Below are 19,318 nucleotides of genomic sequence, written 5' to 3'. Positions count from 1 at the left end.
AGCACCACGCTGAGAGCTCTCACCCTGCCCAGCTGCCCAGCTGGCTGCTGCTCAGCACCCTGCAGCCACACTGCTAGGAGCTGCCACCATCTCTCTGAGAGATGAATGGAGAAGGCAGAAGCTCAGCAGCACCCAGGGCCTTACCTTTTGTTCCAGGGGGCTGCAGGTTATCTCCAGTCAGCGAGCACCAGCCTACGGGAAAGATGTCCCGGGAATCATATCGGCACCAGTAATCGAAGGCACCTCTCCAGCCATCAAAGGTTATGAGGACCTCAGAACCTCTCACCTCCCCAATGGTGGCCGGGCAGATGAAGTGAGGGTTCTTCCTGTCCACTGCCTCCAGCTTCATACCTGTCTTGAAGAAGTTTTGGGATGGAGATGGTGGTTCCTACGAGGAGAAGCGGAGAGGCTGTGCTCAGGCTGGGCCCCTGCAGCACCAGCAGGTGAACAGCCACAGAACGGGCTGGGCTGGAAGGGACCTCCAAAGCTCATCCAGTCCCACATCCCTGCAGCCAGCAGGGGCATCCTCAACTAGATCAGGCTGCTCAGAGCCCTGTGGAGCCTCACCTTGAATATCTCCAGGGATGGAGCCTCAACCACCTCCCTGGGCAGCCTGTTGCAGTGTTCCACCACCCTCCTGGTGCAGAACTTGTTCCTGTTGGGCTGGGTGTGAGCCCCAGTGAGGGGTCTGCTACACAGCCACAGGTCTTTTAAGTCAGGAGGCAACAAAGTCCACTGCTGACTGCTCTGCCAGCACCTGGCTGCTGGCCCAGCCCAGACACTGTGACAGCTCTGCCGCTCCACAGAAATAAAGCCCTGAAGGAAAGCTCCTCTGGAGGACACTGCACCTTCTTACCTCACAGCAGGAACACCTCAGCCATGACAGTGTCTCTCCAGCATCCTTCCCTCACCTCCAGCTTTGCCAGACATGAGAGAACCACCATCCATCCTTAGCTGGGGCTTCCTCTTCCTAGTCTTTTCTACCTGAGCTGCACTGAGGCCACACCACCCCAACCATCTCACACCACCCCAACCATCTCACACCACCCCAACCATCTCACACCACCCCAACCATCCCACACCACCCCAACCATCCCACACCACCCCAACCATCTCACACCACCCCAACCATCTCACACCACCCCAACCATCTCACACCACCCTAACCATCCCACACCACCCCAACCATCTCACACCACCCCAACCATCTCACACCACCTCAACCATCTCACACCACCCCAACCATCCCACACCACCCCAACCATCCCACACCAACCACCCTGCACTACATCAACCATCCCATGCCAACCAACCCACACTGCAGCAGAGACCTCTAGCCTGGTTCCTGTCCCTGTCTGGCTTCACCAGGGGTGGGAGAACAGCAGCTCCAAACCCCAGCTGCAGGGCTGCCTCAGCACTGTTTGCACTCCTTATGAGCTCTGCTACAGGACCAAATTGCAGAGAGGTGCTGACATTCCCTGACTCTGAGGAGCACCTGAAGGCCAAGGGAAGCCCAAGCACATCTGCCAAGTGCTGAAGATGGGAAGCCCAAAGCTCTTTGTCCTAGACTCAAACATTCATGGAATGGTTTGCATTGGAAGAGACCTTAAAGATCCCCCAGTGCCAACCCCCTGCCATGGGCAGGGACATTTCCCACCAGCCCAGGTTTCTCAAGGCCTCATCCAGCCTGGCCTTGAACACCTCCAGGGAGGGGACATCCACAGCCTCCCTGGGCAGCCTGTTCCAGTGCCTCCCCACCCTCACTTGTTAGCAGAGCTCTGGCTGCATCCTGCCCCTGCCATGGGGGCAGAGTCTGTCCTGCAGAAGCAGCAGCATGGCAAAGCTGGGCAGTGTTCATCTCCTCTAGGCTCAGGGGATCTGACAGGAGGTGCCAGCTGTGCTGTTGGTGCTGGGCAGTGAAGGGGACATGGCAGCAAGAGGCCAGGAACTCACCTTGTGGAAGATCCTGACGGGAGCCATCTCTGCTCCGTTCAGAGTCTTCAGCAGGAACATCGGCCAGGAGGAGGCGTTCAGGCGGAAGCCTGCGCGGAGGGAAGCAGAGCTGGAGCCTTGCAGGCTGGGGGGGCCCTGGATCCAGCAGCACAGGCCTGCTCCCATGGGAGCACAGCTGCTGATCCCCCACCACCCTCTGTCCCGAGCTGGAGAGTCAGCTCTGACCTTCTGCAGAGCCTCTGAACACAGGACACACTGTGGCTGCACAGAACCTCTGCTACCACAGCATGTGAGGGGTTGGAAGGGACCTCTGGAGCCCAAGCCCCGGCCACAGCAGGCTCACCCAGGGCAGGGCACACAGAACACATCCAGGGGGGATCTGAATGTCTCCAGAGGAGACTCCACAACCTCTCTGGGCAGCCTGCTCCAGGCCTCAGCACCCTCACAGGGACAAAGTTTTCCCTTCTGTTCCTATGGCACCTCCTCTGCTCCAGCTTGCCCCCAGTGCCCCTTGTGCTGCCCTTGGCCATCCCTGAGCAGAGCCTGGCTCCAGCCCTGCACATCTTTATCCCCAGCAATGAGGGCACCCCTCAGGCTCCTCTGCTCCCAGCTCCAAGCCCCAGCCCCCTCAGCCTGTCCTCACAGGGAGATGTTTCACTGCCTGCAGCAGCTGGAAGCAGCTGTTTGGCTGCAACACTGCTGCTGCTCAGCACAGCCTGCAGTGACCATCCTGGCACAGACCCCCGTGCAGTGCCAGTGCTGGCACCTCCAGCAGCAGCTCACTCAGGCTGTGAACTCTACCCCAAGAGGGGATCTCATCCTGTCCCTGCAGGCCTTTGGGGACAGTCCCTCTGCAGCCTTCCTGCAGCCCCTTCAGGGGCAGCGTGCAGGACTCTGGCCCAAGCGCAGAACTCCGAACCCCCTTGGGGTATTCCCACGTTCAAAGCAGGCCCTGTGCTGGACAGCTGAGCTTCAGCTCACCCAGAGGAGGCTGCAGCATCCCTCCATTCTTCTCACAGTTGCCTATGGGCTGGATCTCAGCAGAGTCCACCAGCCTCCAGAAGTCGTTCTTGTTGTCGCTGCCGTCGAGGCGCAGGCGCAGGCGCGCGCCCGTCAGCCCCACCACGGTGGCGATGCAGGTGGAGGTGGTGTTCCGGGGGTCCTGGGCTTCCAGCTTCATACTGATCTTGAATTCATTTGCAGGTGGAGTGTATGACTGCAAGGAATAAGACAGGGAGCCAGTCAGAGCCAGCACTGCCAGGGGATGCACCCCCACTGCCGGGAAGCCCCAGGCGCATCGCACAGAGCCCAGCTGCGTCCCGCGAGCACGGCGAGGAGGAGGCACCACAGAAAGCTGTCAGCCCCAGCCACCATCTGCCAGTCTGGCACCACTGGGAGGTGATCTGCTGGAGAGCAGCCCTGTGGAGAGGGACCTGGGAGTGCTGGTGCATAACAAGTTCTGCATGGGGCAGCAACGTGCCCTGGTGGCCAAGAAGGCCAATGGGGTCCTGGGGTGCACTGAGTGTGCCCAGCAGATCCAGGGAGGTTCTCCTCCCCCTCTGCTCTGCCCTGCTGAGACCTCACCTGGAATATTGCAGCCAGTGCTGGGCTCCCCAGTTCAAGAGGGACAGGGATCTGCTGGAGAGAGTCCAAGGGAGGGCTACAAGGATGCTTAGGGGACTGCAGCACTGCCTGGGGAGGAGAGGCTGAGAGCCCTGGGGCTGTATAGTCTGGAGAAGACTTAGAGGGGATCTAATTGATGTCTATCAATATCTGAGGGCTGGGGGGCAGGAGGGAGGGCACAGGCTCTGCTCACTTGCTCCCTGTGATAGGACAAGGGGCAATGGATGTCAGCTGCAGCACAGGAGCTTCCACCTCAACACAAGGGGGAACTTCCTTACTGTAAGGGTCACAGAGGCCTGGAGCAGGCTGCCCAGAGAGGTTGTGGAGTCTCCTTCTCTGGAGCCTTTCAAGACCTGTCTAGATGTGTTCCTGTGTAACCTGTGCTGGATTCTACGGTCCTGCTCTGGCAGGGGGTTGGACTCAATCATCTCTTAGGTCCCTTCCAAGCCCTGACACCCTGTGATCAGCAGACAACCAAGCCTAGCCCTCAGAAGCACCAAGCCCATCCAGGACCCCAGCAGCCATTGCTCTGTGCTGCTGCCCCTCCACCCAGCCCCAGCTGCACCCCGTGGGACTCCCTCCTGTGCCCCTGTACCCAGCACCCACACCCCTGTGCCCCCTTCTATGCCACTCACACAGGCTGGGTGAGCTTGGCAGAAAACCTCCTTGCTGGGCAGGATCCACCAGAAGCTGGATCACAGCTCAGTCAGAACAGCTTCCCAGGGGCCTGTGCTTGGCAGGAGAACATTCTCCTGTTCTCATCCATGTGCAGCTGAGAGCAAACCCCTCTGTGCTGCTCCAACATCTGCAGCACCTCACCTTTGGATCCTTGCTTCAGCAAAGTTAGATTAAGTCTCTGATATCCTTAAGTATTTTCCCTGCCAAAAAAGGGGCCTGTGCCAGGCACAGAACCCCTGGGTCACCACCATCACCCCTGGCCTTTCTTGTTTCAGCCTCTCACCTGCTTGAAGCAATGGGCAGGAGCTGGGATGGCACAGGTCTCTTTCAGGTATTTCTCCCAGGTGAAGTGACCTGAGAAGAGAAAACAAAAGGATTCAAGACAGGAGCTGGGGAGGAAAGATCTCAGCAAAGAGATGGCTGGGCTCCTAGCACCGGCAGTTCTCCACTCCTCACAGAGGAGGTGCTCACAGGCAGCATGTTTTCACCAAGAGCCTCTGATGTCTGTGGCCACAGATGATTTACAGCTACAGCTGACAGGCAGAACAAAGCTTGGTGCTGCCCATGGCGTGGCTCTGCCTCTGCACTGCTGGGAAGGGGCTGCAAGAAGTGAGGATAACAACCTGCAGCTTCACACACAACAGCCAGCACAGATGGGCAGCCCTGCAGGCCTCCAGACACATCAGCCCTTAAACACACTGCTCAGTCTGGGGATTAGGAGCAGCCACTGGAGGGAAAGCTGCCCAGAGCAACAGGAGCCCGCAGGGTGCTGGCTCTGTGGCTCCCCTTTGCACTCCCAGCCCCACGAGCCAGGCTCAGAGCAGCTCTCAGCCCAGCCCCAGCAACCTGCAGACAGGTCAGGAATTAACTCCCTGGACAGGGAGTCCACAGCCTGTGCAGGATGGAAGCAGGGATCCTCCACACAGGGCTGCACTGAGCCCAGCAGCTCACACCCCTGAGCCCCTCCCGAGCCCCACGGTGCCATCCAGGGAGCCCTGCTAGCGAAGGAGCAATTAAAAGCTCCTGTGAGCCCAGCACACCATGGCTTCTGCCATTGGAGCTGAGCAGCTGGCAAAGCATCCTTCCAGCATGACATTAGCTTGTATTCATCCCAAGGGCTCCCAGGAGACAGCTTTTTCCAGGCCATTTGAGGAGCATTGGTGGCAGCTCAATTAGAGGCAGCAGCTTCCCCTGCACGGCAGGTTTGTAACCAGGCTGTGTGCAGAGCAAGGGCTATGGTGAGAGCCCCTGCAGGGCATAGTACACCCCAGGCACCCAGGCTCTGCTTCTGCCTCATGCACACTGAGAAGCTTGGAGGGCTTTGATGATCTCCCAGCTTCAGCTGGAGAGAAGGGCTGCTGGCTGTGGGTGCTGGGCACGCCGCTGGGCACGGTGGGAGGGAGCAGAGCAAGCACGGCTTGGCTGCCACACTGGCTGAGCAGAGCTCTGCTTGCAGCCCCTCTCCACTCCTCACTTTTCCAACCAGTGGCACAGAGTCAGCCTGCAGCTCCCAGAAAGGAGGCTGCAGCAAGGTGGGGTTGGTCTCTTGTCCCTGGTAGCAAGTGATAGGATGAGAAGAAATGGCCTCAAGGTACACCAGGAGGAATTTAGGTTGGACATCAGAAGAAACTTCTTCACTGAAAGGTTCTCAGAGACTGGCACAGGCTGCCTAGGGAGGTGGTGGAGGCCTCATCCCTGGAGACATTCAAGGACAAACCTGATGCAGTTGGAGCTGTCCCTGCTGACTGCAGGTGGGGGTTGACAAGCTGCCCTTGGAGGGTCCCCTCCAGCTGAATGCCATCTGGGACTGTGACAAGCACAGTGACACTGCACCACTTCAGGACTGCCCTCCAAGCAGGACAGAAACCACCAAGTGAAAGTGGAGGCTGCCAGCAGTGCCTTGGCAGGAGGGGAAGCCCTGCTCAGGATGCAGGGAATGGCTTTGAATTGGTGTTTAGCTCTGAGGGTTTTCAAGCAGGAACTTATACCCACACCTAAACATCAACAGATCCCACCAGCTTCAACTGAAAAACACAGGGAGGGCCAGGAAATGGTGCAACACAGAAGTCATTGAGATCAGAGGGAGAGCAGCCAATTAAGCAGAACAAAGCAGGAGGCACTTCAGGCTGCTTTAATCAAAGGAGCAGGGAACAAGCCCCAGGCTCTGTACCTGAGCAAGAGCGCCCAGGGCTGAAGATGGACACACTGCTCTTGGCTCTCTCCTCAGCCTTAGGCCTCTGGATCCTGCTCACCTTACAGATCCCCACTCAGCTCCAAAGGGATCCCCTCTGGAGCCTGCACAGCAGCTGTGCTGCCAGCTGGGAGGCTGGAGCTGCTGGGTGCTGGCCAATGGCCATTTACAAGCTTGCTGGGAATGGAGGGTACAAGGCCAGGGGGAAGCACTGAGAGTGTCCTGCTTGGCTCTCTCCTCAGCACAGACCTCAGTGCTCTTGCTCATGGCAGTAACTGGGATGCCTTGCTCTGGAGGGCCAGCACAGCTCAGTCTGCAAGCTGCTTGTTTCACAGAATCACAGAGCAGCAGGGGTTGGAAGGGACCTCGACAGATCACCTCTGCCAGGGCAGGGCCTGGCCAGATCACAGGAGAAGGTTTTCTGAGCATTGCTGGGAAACCCCTGGTGCTTTCTCTCCAGCTGCCAGTGAACCCCTTGGCTTTGTAAGAAACCAGTCCTGAAGTGTCCCTTTCACTGGTGATGGAGCTGCAGTGTCCAAGGACAGAGCTGCCTGCAGGGACCGCAATCCTCACTCATCCCTAACAGCAAAGGGGAACTCTTGCTCTGCTCCTGCAGCAGAACATCCTCTCAGCCCTAAGATCATCTTCTGCTTCACCTGCCCTCTGCCCTCTTCCAGCTTCTGCCCCTCTGCTCTGTTCTGCTCAGACCCCACCTGCAGCACTGACTCCAGGTCTGGTGCCCCCAGCACAAGAAGGACCTGGAGCTGCTGGAGAGGGCCCAGAGGAGGCCACAAAGATGATGCTGGAGAACCTCCCCTGTGGGGACAGGCTGAGAGAATTGGGGCTCTTCAGCTGGGAGAAGGAAAGGCTCCAGGGAGACCTCAGAGCAGCCTTTGCAGGATCTGAAGGGCTCCAGGAGAGCTGGGGAGGGACTTGTGACAAGGGCTGGGAGTGCCAGGCTGAGGGACAATGGCTTTGAGCTGGGAGAGGGGAGACAGAGACTGGAGATGAGGAAGAAATGCTTTAGAGTGGGGAGACACTGGCACAGGTTGCCCAGGGGAGTTGTGGATGCTTCCTGCCTGGAGGTGTTCAAGGCCAGGCTGGATGAGGCCTTGAGCAACCTGGGCTGGTGGGAGGTGTCCCTGCCCGTGGCAGGGGGATGGCACTGGATGAGCTTTAAGGTCCCTTCCAACCCAACCCATTCTGTGGTTCTGTGCTCCCCCCACCCTCACTCTCCCAGCCTGGAAGAATCACTGCTGGGAGTGTGCCAACTTGTGACACACACCAGGCCTGCCCTAGAGCCTGGAAGCAGAGAAGGACACAGCAAGAAAGGCTCTGGTTCTGTCATCACCCCTGGGAGCTAAACAAAAGCTGAGGACTCTGGACCTGGGCACTCCCTGTAGCTGTGCAGCTCCCTGCTCAGGGGGCAGCTCCCTGCTCCAGGTGCCTGTCCCTCACTTTTCACTTGCCTCTGGCAAGCTCCTGGCTGTGCCACAGGGAGGGATTGCTTGCAGGCAGGGTGTCAGATGTGGGCTCTGATGTCTTAACCTTCAAAAGTACTTCCCACAACCAGAACACTGCACAGGCAAGAGGTCAGCCTGCAGGAGCTGTGCACACTGCAGCTCTGCACCCCTGGGTCTGGATTCTCAGCAGGTTGATTTCATGTTGGTCTTTTGCCCAGGATGTAAATGAAGACAGACAGAGTTTGTCTTCAGATCTCCAACTGAAGGCTGCTTTGGGGCCCATTAGCATTTCAGCTCCCGAGGGGTCATCAATCCAACTGAATGGATCCATGTGTGCTGCAGGTCACAGCTGGGAAGGGGAAGGTGCCCTCCCCAGATCAAGGCAGCCCATTAAAGCCTGCAGCCCATATGTGTGGCTGCTAACGAGCACCCAGGCAGCAGATGAAAGCAGCACAGCCAGGGGCTGAGGCTCTGCTGCCGGCAGGCTGGCTGGGGGCAGCCTGGCCTGGGTCAGCTCTCCACTGCCGTGCACAGCTCCAGCATGCTTCCCATATTACCACTTCCAGGCCCTGCTCAGCCAGCCAGCCAGCCACACCTCCTCCTCCTCCTGAGCAGGGTCTCCCAGGCTCAGTCTGCTCAGCAGAAACTCAAGAAGGTGTGAGCCCAAGCCAAGAGCTCTCAGACACCAGGGTGCTGTCTGCCTTGGTTCTCCACAGAGGTTCCCAGCTCAGGAGCAGCTCTGAGCAGAAACCCTTCCAGCCTGTGTCAGGGAGGCTCTGTGCCAAAAGCTGCTGCAGTTTCTCCCCTCACTGTGTGCCTAAGCTTGGGGCAGCAATGAGCTGCTCAGGGTTTCCTGCAGGAGCTGCTGGCTGATCCTTGCTGCCACACCACAGGATCATTAAGATCATCCTGTGTAACCCAAGTGCCATGACCACCGAAGTGCCACAGCTACAGCTTCTTGGACACCTCCAGAGATGAGGACTCCACCACCTCCCTGGGCAGCCTGTGCCAATCCCTGACCACTCCTGCAGCAAAGATTTTTCCTAACCCTCCCCTGGCACAATTTCAGGCCATTTCCTCCTGACACAGCAGCCAGGACTTTATTGGAGGTGCTACTAAACTTCCTCCTCTTGGAGTAGGTCCCTCCCAAACTGGTGCACAAAACTTCAGTACAGGGGTGGACAAGGACAGAGGAGATGACCAGAGAGAGAGCAGCAAATGCTGATGGTGACCCACAGCCCAAAGTGCCTGAGAACCACCACCCTGAGTCTCACCTCAGGGCCCAAGGTGACCCAACCCTTGAGGCACAGCAGCCACCTTAGCTCTCCCAGGAGGCTCAGAAAGAGCCTTTCAGGAAGGCAAACTTCTGTGTCCTGTCAGGAATGGCTTCACTCAGACAACCATTTCATTCCTTGTTGCTTCACACTTGGTGGGAAGTGTGGGCCTGAGGCCTTAAGGACATGAGGACATCCCCTTACACCCTGTAAGTGAAATACAGGCCTTAAAATCTTTTACCACACTACACAAGCCCCACAGAAACCTGCTGAAGTTGGAAGTTGTCTGCAATATCCCCCTGAGAGACTCCAGGAGCTGCCAGTGCCACCAGCTCAGCCTGCAGGCACTGTGCACAGGGCCACAGCCTAGGACACCAAATCATGTCCCAGTCCCACCAGTCCTAGCCCTGTGCTGTGTCAAGCCAGCCAGCACCACCTCTGCTGGAGCAAGAGCCACTGGGGAAGAGTGAGCACGGCTCACACCTCCCACAGCAAGGAGAATGGGGCTGGCTGCTGCTGGGAGCAGGGAGGAGGAGCACAAGGATCAATATGCAGAGTCACCCCTTGGCACTCAGGGCTGGGCAGCACTGAGCAGATCTCCTCCATCCTGTCACATTTAAAACCCAGCTGTGTGCCTGCCCCGGGGTCATCCTGGTCATTTCTGACTGTCAGCACCAGACACAGCACCAGCACCGGCCAAGGGCAGCTCTCCCCTGCAAGTTCATCTGGCAGGCTGCAGAGTCAAGCAACTCAAAAAGCTGTCAGGGGAAAATCCAGCATGGTGAGGGGGGAAGAAGGGGGGAAGAAGGGGGGAGAAGGGGAAAGAAGCAGGGAGGAAGTGGGGAGCAGGGGGGAGCAGGGAGCTCTCTTACCTTGGTACTGGGAGGGGGACTCTGCGGGCCGGCTGTACTTGTGCTTTTTACCATCCTTCCAGTCTATGGCTGAGACAAGAAGCAAACCATTTGTGTCAGTGCAGGAAAGCAGCTAATGTCCTCTTCAGCATCACCTGCTCCTGTCACCTGCTCTACAGGCACTGCAGGGGAGAGCAGTGACCTCCCTGTCCTCCCTGACACACCCCCAGGGGTGACTTGTGTAAAGCTCTGAGCTGGCTCCAGAGAAGAGCTGCTGGGAGGTACCTGCAGCTTGTGTCTCAGCCTCTGCCTGCTCCTCACCAGCTGGAGCTCTCCCACCATGCTGAGCCACCAGGCAAAGAGCAGCAAACTGCTCCAGCTTCACCACTTGAGCTGTGGGAAGGGGCTGGCAAGGCTTGAGAGGAACAGACGTGAAAGCCCCTCGATGGAAATGGGGATGGGGATCTTGTGCCCTGAGAAGCAGACCCTGAACCAGTCCCTGTTGATCAGCTGCAGGTTACTGCAGCCAGCCTGACTCTCACCAGCAGCCTCCACCCTCTCTGCTGAGGACAGAGGACATCAAAAGGCTGCACAACTGCCCCTGTCCATGCACAACACCAGGCTACCACCACAGGTCCCGCAGCTGGCAGGACAGCAAAGAAGCAGCAGCTCTGAGAGCAGCTCCTCTTTGCTCAGGACAGCTCTGGGCCATGGAGTAGCAAAAATAAACATAAAGCTCCCAAGAAAGCTGTGAAAATTGAGAGAGCAGGAAGTGAGGGATGCCCATCCCTGCCTCTAGCAGCCTCCAGCCCAGGAGAGGGTGCCAGGTCAGTGTGCCGAGGCTGAGCCTGCCCTCAGCGAGCTCCCCAGCCCCTGAGCACTGCTGCAGCCCAGCTCATTTACCTCACACAGCACTTTGAGGGCCACTATAAACAACAGCTTGGTTGTGCTCTCTGAAATGTGCCTGCTCCCTGCAGAGAGCAGCTCCTTGTGAAAGGCAGGCTGCAGAGAAGAGGAGAGGTTGTGAAATCTCCTGGCAAGCAGCTGAGAGAGGCAGGCCATGAGCTGCTGCTGGTGGCCTGTGGCCTGGTGACTCTCCAGATGTCTGAAAGTGCCTTTGGAGTTTGCATCTCTCCAAGCTGCTGAAGTTTTGCAATGTTCTCTCCTTGCCAGGTTCTTCCCAACACGAGGGGCAGGAGCACGGCAGGCAGCTTGGCACTGAAGTGAACACCAGGGGCACATGGAGGTGCTGTGGCATGGCACCTGGGGACAAGGTTTAGTGGCCATGGTGGTGCCGGGTTGAGGGGTCAATGGTCTCAGAGGGTTTTCCCACTCAAACAGCTCCATGGTTCTGTGACTGTGGTCCCTGTGTCACTGTGTGTCACTGTGTGTCACTGTGAGTGTGGCCACAGCACCAGCAGGCACGGACCAGGCAAAGAGCCTCCCTGGAGAGACTCAAATGAATGAGGAGTATGGAAGGACTCCCTCCCTATCAGTGTGTTCCCATCAAGGACAGCATTCTGCCATCTCCTTACAGCAAAAATAAAGGACATGAAGTAATTAAGGCAGAAGCAACAAAAGCCTCCCAGGATGAGCAGTGCTCCTCTCCATGTAGCAGGAGAGCTCTCCAGCAGCAGCCCTGCCCCTCACAAGGCACTGCAGGGGAAGTCCCATTTTATTCCTAACCTCTCACATGCAAAACTCCTCATTAAGCAGCAGAGAGAGAGGAGAATCTCTGCAGGCAAATCAGGAAAAAAGGGCAGGCTGGCTGCATTATTTAAGAAGCAGGTAAAGTAGGGCAGGAAGCCAACGTGTGCAGCATGCAGGAGCTGCTTCTGCACCCCGGGGCAGGGCAGCAGAGCTGGGGGCAGGCAGCCCTGCTGCAGCAGGCATGGAGGACAAGCTGTGTGAGAGGCTGAAGCCAGCCAGGCCGAGCTGCTGACTGCTCAACCTGCCTCTTTACTGCCAAGCCCTCCAGCTGCCTCGCAGCAGGGCTCTCCCTACTCCCTGCCTGCCTTCATTTATTTTCACTTCATTAGAGGACAAGCAGCATTAGGAAGAGGATAATGCTGCTGCAAGATGAGCCACCAGAGGGGCAAAGGAGCCCTTTGAAACAAGATCAACTCGAGCACAGAAATCTCCTGCCATAAACCCTGCCAGCGTGAGGCAGCTGGGAACAAAGAGCTGCCGAGGATGCTCCAGCCTCTCCCTTCCCCCATCCCCCGGGATCAGCTCAGCCCAGAGCAGGCACACTGGCACCAAACCGAGGGAAATCAATGGGCTCCTTAAGCACCAGGGGCAGCTCAGCTGCCCCTGGCCTGCCTGGCTTCAGCATTTGCTTGGGACTAGCAGACACAAGGCAGCGCTGTGGCAGCCCTGCATGGGCTGGGGTGGGCAGAGGGAAGTGTCCCTGGCAGATTCCAGCTCCACAAGGTAGGCTGCTCCCTGCTTTCACGCCTCATTAGATGGGGAGGCTGTGCCAGCCAGGAGCAGTTTGCCTCCCACTGGGAGCAAGAGCAGATGGCTTGTGCTGAGGGCTCCCAGGGCACCCTCGCCCTGACCCCGTGCCCCGCCAGGGCACCCTGGCCCTGGGCCCTGCCAGCCGCAGGGGTGCAGCCAGCAAGGGCCTCCCCCTCACCCGTCTCAGGGTGGGTTGAGGAGCCATCCCCTGCACGCTGCTGGGGGAACAGACAGCTCCATCCCCTCCCCCTGCTCCCACCCAGGTCTCAGCCCCGTGGCTGTGCCAGCTCGGTGGCAGGCCCTGGCTGTGCCAGCAGCACGCTCACCTTTCTGAGGGCCTGGCTTCCGCATTCTATCACCTGCTGCTGGCCTGCTCCCGGCGCTGGCTGCCCTCAGGGGACCGAAGATGCCTGGGACAAAAGAAACCAAGATGAGCACATTGCCAGCCCGGAGCAGGCAGTCATCTGCACATGAACTAACCGCACAGCGGGGAGGAAAGAGAGGCTCTTTCACCCTGAGCTGCACAGAACATCTCCTGCTCAAGGCAGACCATTCATTTCCAGCCCCTGACACTGCAAGTCCTGCTCCAGCACGTGGACAACTTCAGCTTTACGGCAGCAGGAGCAGCACTAACCAGGGAGAGGAGCAGCACTAACCAGGGAGAGGAGCAGCACTAACCAGGGAGAGGAGCAGCACTAACCAGGGAGAGGAGCAGCACAACCCAGGGAGAGGAGCAGCACTAACCAGGGAGAGGAGCAGCACAACCCAGGGAGAGGAGCAGCACTAACCAGGGAGAGGAGCAGCACAACCCAGGGAGAGGAGCAGCACTAACCAGGGAGAGGAGCAGCACAGGGAGAGGAGCAGCACAACCCAGGGAGAGGAGCAGCACAACCCAGGGAGAGGAGCAGCACTAACCAGGGAGAGGAGCAGCACAACCCAGGGAGAGGAGCAGCACAACCCAGGGAGAGGAGCAGCACTAACCAGGGAGAGGAGCAGCACAACCCAGGGAGAGGAGCAGCACAACCCAGGGAGAGGAGCAGCACTACCCAGGGAGAGGAGCAGCACAACCCAGGGAGAGGAGCAGCACAACCCAGGGAGAGGAGCAGCACTAACCAGGGAGAGGAGCAGCACAACCCAGGGAGAGGAGCAGCACTAACCAGGGAGAGGAGCAGCACTAACCAGGGAGAGGAGCAGCACTAACCAGGGAGAGGAGCAGCACAACCCAGGGAGAGGAGCAGCACAACCCAGGGAGAGGAGCAGCACAACCCAGGGAGAGGAGCAGCACAACCCAGGGAGAGGAGCAGCACTAACCAGGGAGAGGAGCAGCACAACCCAGGGAGAGGAGCAGCACAACCCAGGGAGAGGAGCAGCACAACCCAGGGAGAGGAGCAGCACAACCCAAGGAGAGGAGCAGCACTAACCAGGGAGAGGAGCAGCACTAACCAGGGAGAGGAGCAGCACTAACCAGGGAGAGGAGCAGCACTACCAGGGAGAGGAGCAGCACTAACCAGGGAGAGGAGCAGCACTAACCAGGGAGAGGAGCAGCACAACCCAGGGAGAGGAGCAGCACTAACCAGGGAGAGGAGCAGCACTAACCAGGGAGAGGAGCAGCACTACCAGGGAGAGGAGCAGCACTAACCAGGGAGAGGAGCAGCACTACCAGGGAGAGGAGCAGCACTAACCAGGGAGAGGAGCAGCACAACCCAGGGAGAGGAGCAGCACTAACCAGGGAGAGGAGCAGCACTAACCAGGGAGAGGAGCAGCACAGGGAGAGGAGCAGCACTAACCAGGGAGAGGAGCAGCACAACCCAGGGAGAGGAGCAGCTGTCAGCCCTGGTGCAGGCTCCACAGCAGGCCCCGGCTGTGCGAGGGAGCAGGGGCTGCTCCTGCTCACTAACAAAGGGCCCAGAACTGAAATTTATGAAAGAAAACACATGGAAACACAACATTAACTCTGGCAGAGCAGAGCCACAGTTGCAGTTCCAATTGCTGGCAGCACTGCTGGGGAATGAGGATGAGAGAAGGGACAATGACCTGGGAAATATTTCTGCCATGAGCGCCGCACCGAGCGGCCAAGCCGCGGCTCTTTGTACCCTGCTTGGAGGGAAGCTGCCTGGCCTGGCCCCAGGGAGGAAAAGCATTTACACTCTGCTCAGAAGCAAAGCAGAGCTCCAGGGAGCTGCACAGAGCCCATGGCTGGCCTCTCAGGGCAGTGCCTTCTGCGTGCTGCCAGCCTCACCGAGCCCCGACAGAAAATACCAGCGAGGAGGGCTGAGCTGCAGCCAAGCCCTCAGGAAAGGCCCCAGAGCACTGCTGGAGAGGGTCCAGAGGAGGCTATAAAGATGATCTGAAGGCTGGAGCACCTCAGCTAGGGGGACAGGCTGAGAGAGCTGCAGTTGTTCAGCCTGGAAAAGAGAAAGCTCCAGGGAGACCTTAGAGCAGCCTTCCAGTACCTGCTGGGGGCTACAGGCAGGCTGGGGAGGGACTGCTCAGAAGGGGCTGTGGGGATAGGATGAGAGGCAATGGTTTGAAACTGGAGCAGGGCAGAGTTAGGTTGGACCTCAGGAGGAAGTTCTGCACAGTGAGGCTGGGGAGACACTGGAACAGGCTGCCCAGGGAGGTGCTGGAGGCTCCATCCCTGGAGATACTCAAGGTGAGGCCTGAGAGGGCTCTGTGCAACCTGATTTAGTTGGGAATGTTGCTGCTGAGTGCAGGGGGTTGGACTGGATGAGCTTTGGAGGCCCTTCCAACCCAGACCATTCCATGATTCTATGAACTGTGTCAGTGTAACTCCACTTTGCTCAGAGAGGGGCAGGCAGGAGGATGTCAGAAGAAGCCATCTCAGGACACAGCACTGGGGGCAGGCTGCAGACCCAGCCTGGGGAGGAGCTGTGGTTTGGAGAAGAGAAATGAAGAGCTTCATTTTCTATGAAAGCATCACAAACTGCAGCCCTTACAAGCAGTGCTTGCAGCACAGAGCAGAAGGAACCTTAAACCCTGAAGGAACTCCCCTGGCTGTTTTTCCCCCTACATAGCACCCAAAGTCTCTCGCTGCCCCTCTCACCCACCCTGTTTGGTTGTGAGAGCAGCAGTTTCTTGCCCTCTCACCAGCAGCAGGCAGCCTGTCTCTGGCTTCTGCACAGCTTGCAGTGCTGCTCTGCAGCATTTTCTGCAGATGCAGGGCTGGGAGGAAAAGCCCCCAGCCATAACCCCCCCGGGGAAAAGGGCTCCTCCAAAGGCATGCCCTGGCTCTGCACCTCTGCTCGGCCCCTCCAGAGCTGGGACCCTCTGAAGCAAACCACACACTGACCACAGGCCTCACAGTTTGGCATGGGACTGGTGCTCCTGGGCCACTCAACAGCCTCTGAAAAGCTGCTTTGGCCTCAGCAGGTCAGAGCCCTGCTTGGCAGGGCCAGGTGAGCCGTCCCTGCAGAAGGGGTCGGAGGAACCACTTGTGACCGCTGGTGGAAGCTCCTTCCTCACACACACAGCAAGCACAGCAACCTCAGATGCTCCCCAAGCACACTGGGACTGCCAGAGTCCCTCAGCCACACTGCAGGGGGCTCCCAGCAAGGAGTGGAAGAGAATGAGGCATTGTCCATGCCACTGTTATTTAAAATAAACCAAACCGAGGGGATTCAGCCCCAAAGCAGGAGGCTGAGGCTGCACAGAGACTCAGAGAGGGTGGTTCTCACCCCCCCTCTATTCTGCTGAGGCCACATCTCAAGTATTGTGTCCATTTTGGGGGGGGGGGCTGCTTCAAGAGGGACAAGGATGTACTGCAGAGAGGCTATGAGGATTGTGAAGGGACTTGGAGCATCTGTGTCATGAGGAAAGGCTGAGAGACCTGGGGCTGCCAGGGCTGGAAGGCTCCCCAGCTCAAGAAACACAGAGAGCTACTGGAGAGAGTCCAGCACAGGGCCACTGGGAGCCTGAGGGGCCTGGAACATCTCCCATATGAGAGGCTGAGAGCCCTGGGGCTGGTTAGGCTGGAGAAGAGGAGGCTGAGAGAGGATGTGATCAATGTCTATCAGGATCTGAGGATGGGTGTCAGAAGGACAGGGCCAGACTCTTCTCCCTGGTGCCCAGTGACAGGACAGGAGGCAATGGACATAAACTTGCACCCTTGGGAACTGGCAATGCCCACTGGCTGCCATTCTCTGGTTCCACAGAGAAGCTGCAGAATCCCCATCCTTGGAGATTCACAGATTGCACTGGGGTGGAAGGGATCTGCAAAGGGCATCTTGTCCAAACCCCTGCAGGCAGCAGGGACACCTCCAATTAGATCAGGCTGCCCAAGGCCACAGCAAGTCTGTAACCCTGCAAGTACAGAGCTCAGCTGCAGGTTTTAGGATAGGATAGGATAGGATAGGATAGGATAGGATAGGATAGGATAGGATAGGATAGGATAGGATAGGATAGGATAGGATAGGATAGAATTAACCAGGTTGGAAGAGACCTCTGACATCATTGAGTCCAACCTATCACCCAACACCACCTAATCAACTAAACCATGGCACCAAGCACCCCATCCAGTCTCTTCCTAAACACCCCCAGTGATGGGGACTCCACCACCTCCCTGGGCAGCACATCCCAATGGCCAATCTCTCCTTCTGGGAAGAACTTCTTCATAACCTCCAGCCTAAACGTCCCCTGGCACAGCTTGAGACTGTGTCCTCTTGTTCTGGTGCTGGCTGCCTGCAAGAAGAGACCAACTCCCACCTGGCTGCAACCTCCCTTCAGGGAGTTATAGAGAGCAAGAAGGTCTCCCCTGAGCCTCCTCTTCTCCAGGCTAAGCAACCCCAGCTCCCTCAGCCTCTCCTCACAGGGCTGTGCTCCAGACCCCTCCCCAGCTTTGTTGCCCTTCTCTGGACACCTTCCAGCTACTCAGCATCTTTCCTAAACTGAGGAGCCCAGAACTGGACACAGGACTCCAGGTGTGGCCTAACCAGTGCTGCTGGTTTCCAGGCTTCCTGTCCTGAGAGGACAGCTCAAGGTGCAAATTGATTCCAGCAGGATGCTGCCTTCGAAAGCCAAAGAGGCCGAACTGATTTGCTGCCTTTTGCAGCAGGCAGAGTGCCCTTCCCACAGCCCCAGCCAGCTTCCACTCACCAAGATCTCAACAGTGCCAAGGGCTCCAGGGAGCTGTCATGGGCTCTAGTTCCCCATCCCTCCTACAAGACAGCCAAGGCAGCACAACCACTGCGGCATAGCAGAACCTGAAAGCACAGAGACAAAATGGAGAAGTTTGCATTCAGCTGCAGCAAGGAGAGGGGAGCAGCTGCATTATTCATCTTCATATTTAATTCATTTAAAACATCCACATTTAAATTTAAAGACAACTGCAACAAACATCCCCACCTGCCACAGCACCCCGAGGAACCTGACACAGTTTAAGTTGGGCTTGCAACAAGTAGAGGGGACTGCAGCTGTTAAGCACCTTTGATTCGAGCAGGAGCACATCAGAGAGCTGACAGAAACTAGTTCAGCTGCTGTAGAGGGAAAGGGTTGCACAAAGGAGGATTTGAAAGCCCAGACCTGATTAGAAATAGAGAGAGACCACAGGAGAGGTGCAGGAAACAAGGAGGAGTGGGAAGGGGGTGAAGTGGGGGCTCCAAATGATCTCTTCCCCAGTGCAGCAGGGCAGGGCTGAAGCACTGAAAACCCAGCTCCAGAGGAGATGCTCACTGGGAGCTTCCCCATGGAGGATGCTAGCAAGAGGAGTGACTACCACTGAGGAAGGACAAAGGCACCCAAAAGCACAGCAGCATCTCCAGCGGTGTCACAGCACGGCAGGCACAGGCTGCCGGCGCTCACACCTCCAGCGCCAGCTGACCACAGGCGCCCAGCCCTGCCCAACACATCCCACAAGAGCTGCTCCCCTTGGCTTTTGGCAAGGAAAAGCCCAGCACTTGCTTCCTGCCAGGCTGCCAGGCCTGGGGGCACCAGCAGTGTTACAGCCCCCCAGGGCCCCCTGGCACTGCTTTACACCTCGGCTGCTTCCCTTTCCCTTGCTCCAGAAATAAAGCAGCAGAGGCAGCCAGGGCTGGGAAGAGCAGCCCAGGGCAGCTCAGGCTGCTGCTCTCCATCAGCTTCACTGCTCAAACACCACCAAAATCATGGACTCACACAATCAGTAAGGTTGGAAGAGACCTCTAGGATCATCAAGTCCAACCTGTCACCCAGCACCTCATGACCACTAAACCATGGCACCAAGTGCCACATCCAGTCCCCTCTTGAACACCTCCAGGGATGGGGACTCCACCACCTCCCTGGGCAGCACATTCCAACAGCTAACAACTCTCTCTGGGAAGAGCTTTCTCCTCACCTCGAGCCTAAACTTCCCCTGGCACAGCTTGAGACTGTGTCCTCTTGTTCTGGTGCTAGAGGGCAGCCTGCTCTGCAGAATCCTTCCACCCAGTGTTGCAGCTGCAAGGGCAGGAAAACAGCAAGGGAGCAAATGTGGGTGGGAGGCACTGGCCCAAGGCCACAGCCCTCCTGGGGGCTGTCATCTCTTTATCTGCACAGCCCTCACCCCTCTGCACTGCAGAATCACCAAAAGCTGAGGACCTTAAGGTCTCTTCCAGGCACTTCTTTATTCCACTGAGGGCACCACTTGCATCTGAATGATTTCCTGGGGCTGTTTGGACTTCCTATTATAGGAGGAAGATTATGGTGAGCTTCGGGATGGAGGCCAAGTCTGCTCACATCTTTGATTGAGGGGGGAACTGAAGGCTTGCTGACACAGTGCCAAGCTCCAAACCTCTCAGGACAATGTAGCTGCCAGCAGGCAAGATGTTTGCAGAAAGAAGAGGAAGAAAACTA

General features: G+C 57.7%; 1 protein-coding gene across 2 annotated transcripts in view; it reads right to left on the bottom strand.

The window, feature by feature from the left end:
• SCMH1 (Scm polycomb group protein homolog 1) overlaps positions 1-19,318 on the bottom strand; it is a 65,411-nt gene that overhangs the window by 28,424 nt on the left and 17,669 nt on the right. For both annotated transcript variants that reach the window (XM_054170928.1, XM_054170929.1), the window contains exons 2-8: positions 17,606-17,712; positions 12,820-12,903; positions 10,055-10,123; positions 4,538-4,608; positions 2,935-3,169; positions 1,954-2,042; positions 145-388 (exon numbers count right to left, since the gene is read on the bottom strand). In XM_054170928.1, coding sequence (XP_054026903.1) covers positions 145-388; positions 1,954-2,042; positions 2,935-3,169; positions 4,538-4,608; positions 10,055-10,123; positions 12,820-12,844 — 733 coding nt within the window. In that variant the 5' untranslated portion in view covers positions 12,845-12,903; positions 17,606-17,712. The remainder of the gene's footprint in view (positions 1-144; positions 389-1,953; positions 2,043-2,934; positions 3,170-4,537; positions 4,609-10,054; positions 10,124-12,819; positions 12,904-17,605; positions 17,713-19,318) is intronic.

This window comes from Dryobates pubescens, chromosome 20, assembly GCF_014839835.1.
Source record: "Dryobates pubescens isolate bDryPub1 chromosome 20, bDryPub1.pri, whole genome shotgun sequence".
Taxonomy (NCBI): Eukaryota; Metazoa; Chordata; class Aves; order Piciformes; family Picidae; genus Dryobates; species Dryobates pubescens.
Note: the sequence above shows the minus strand (reverse complement) of the source record. Positions and strands in the feature narration are given on the sequence as shown.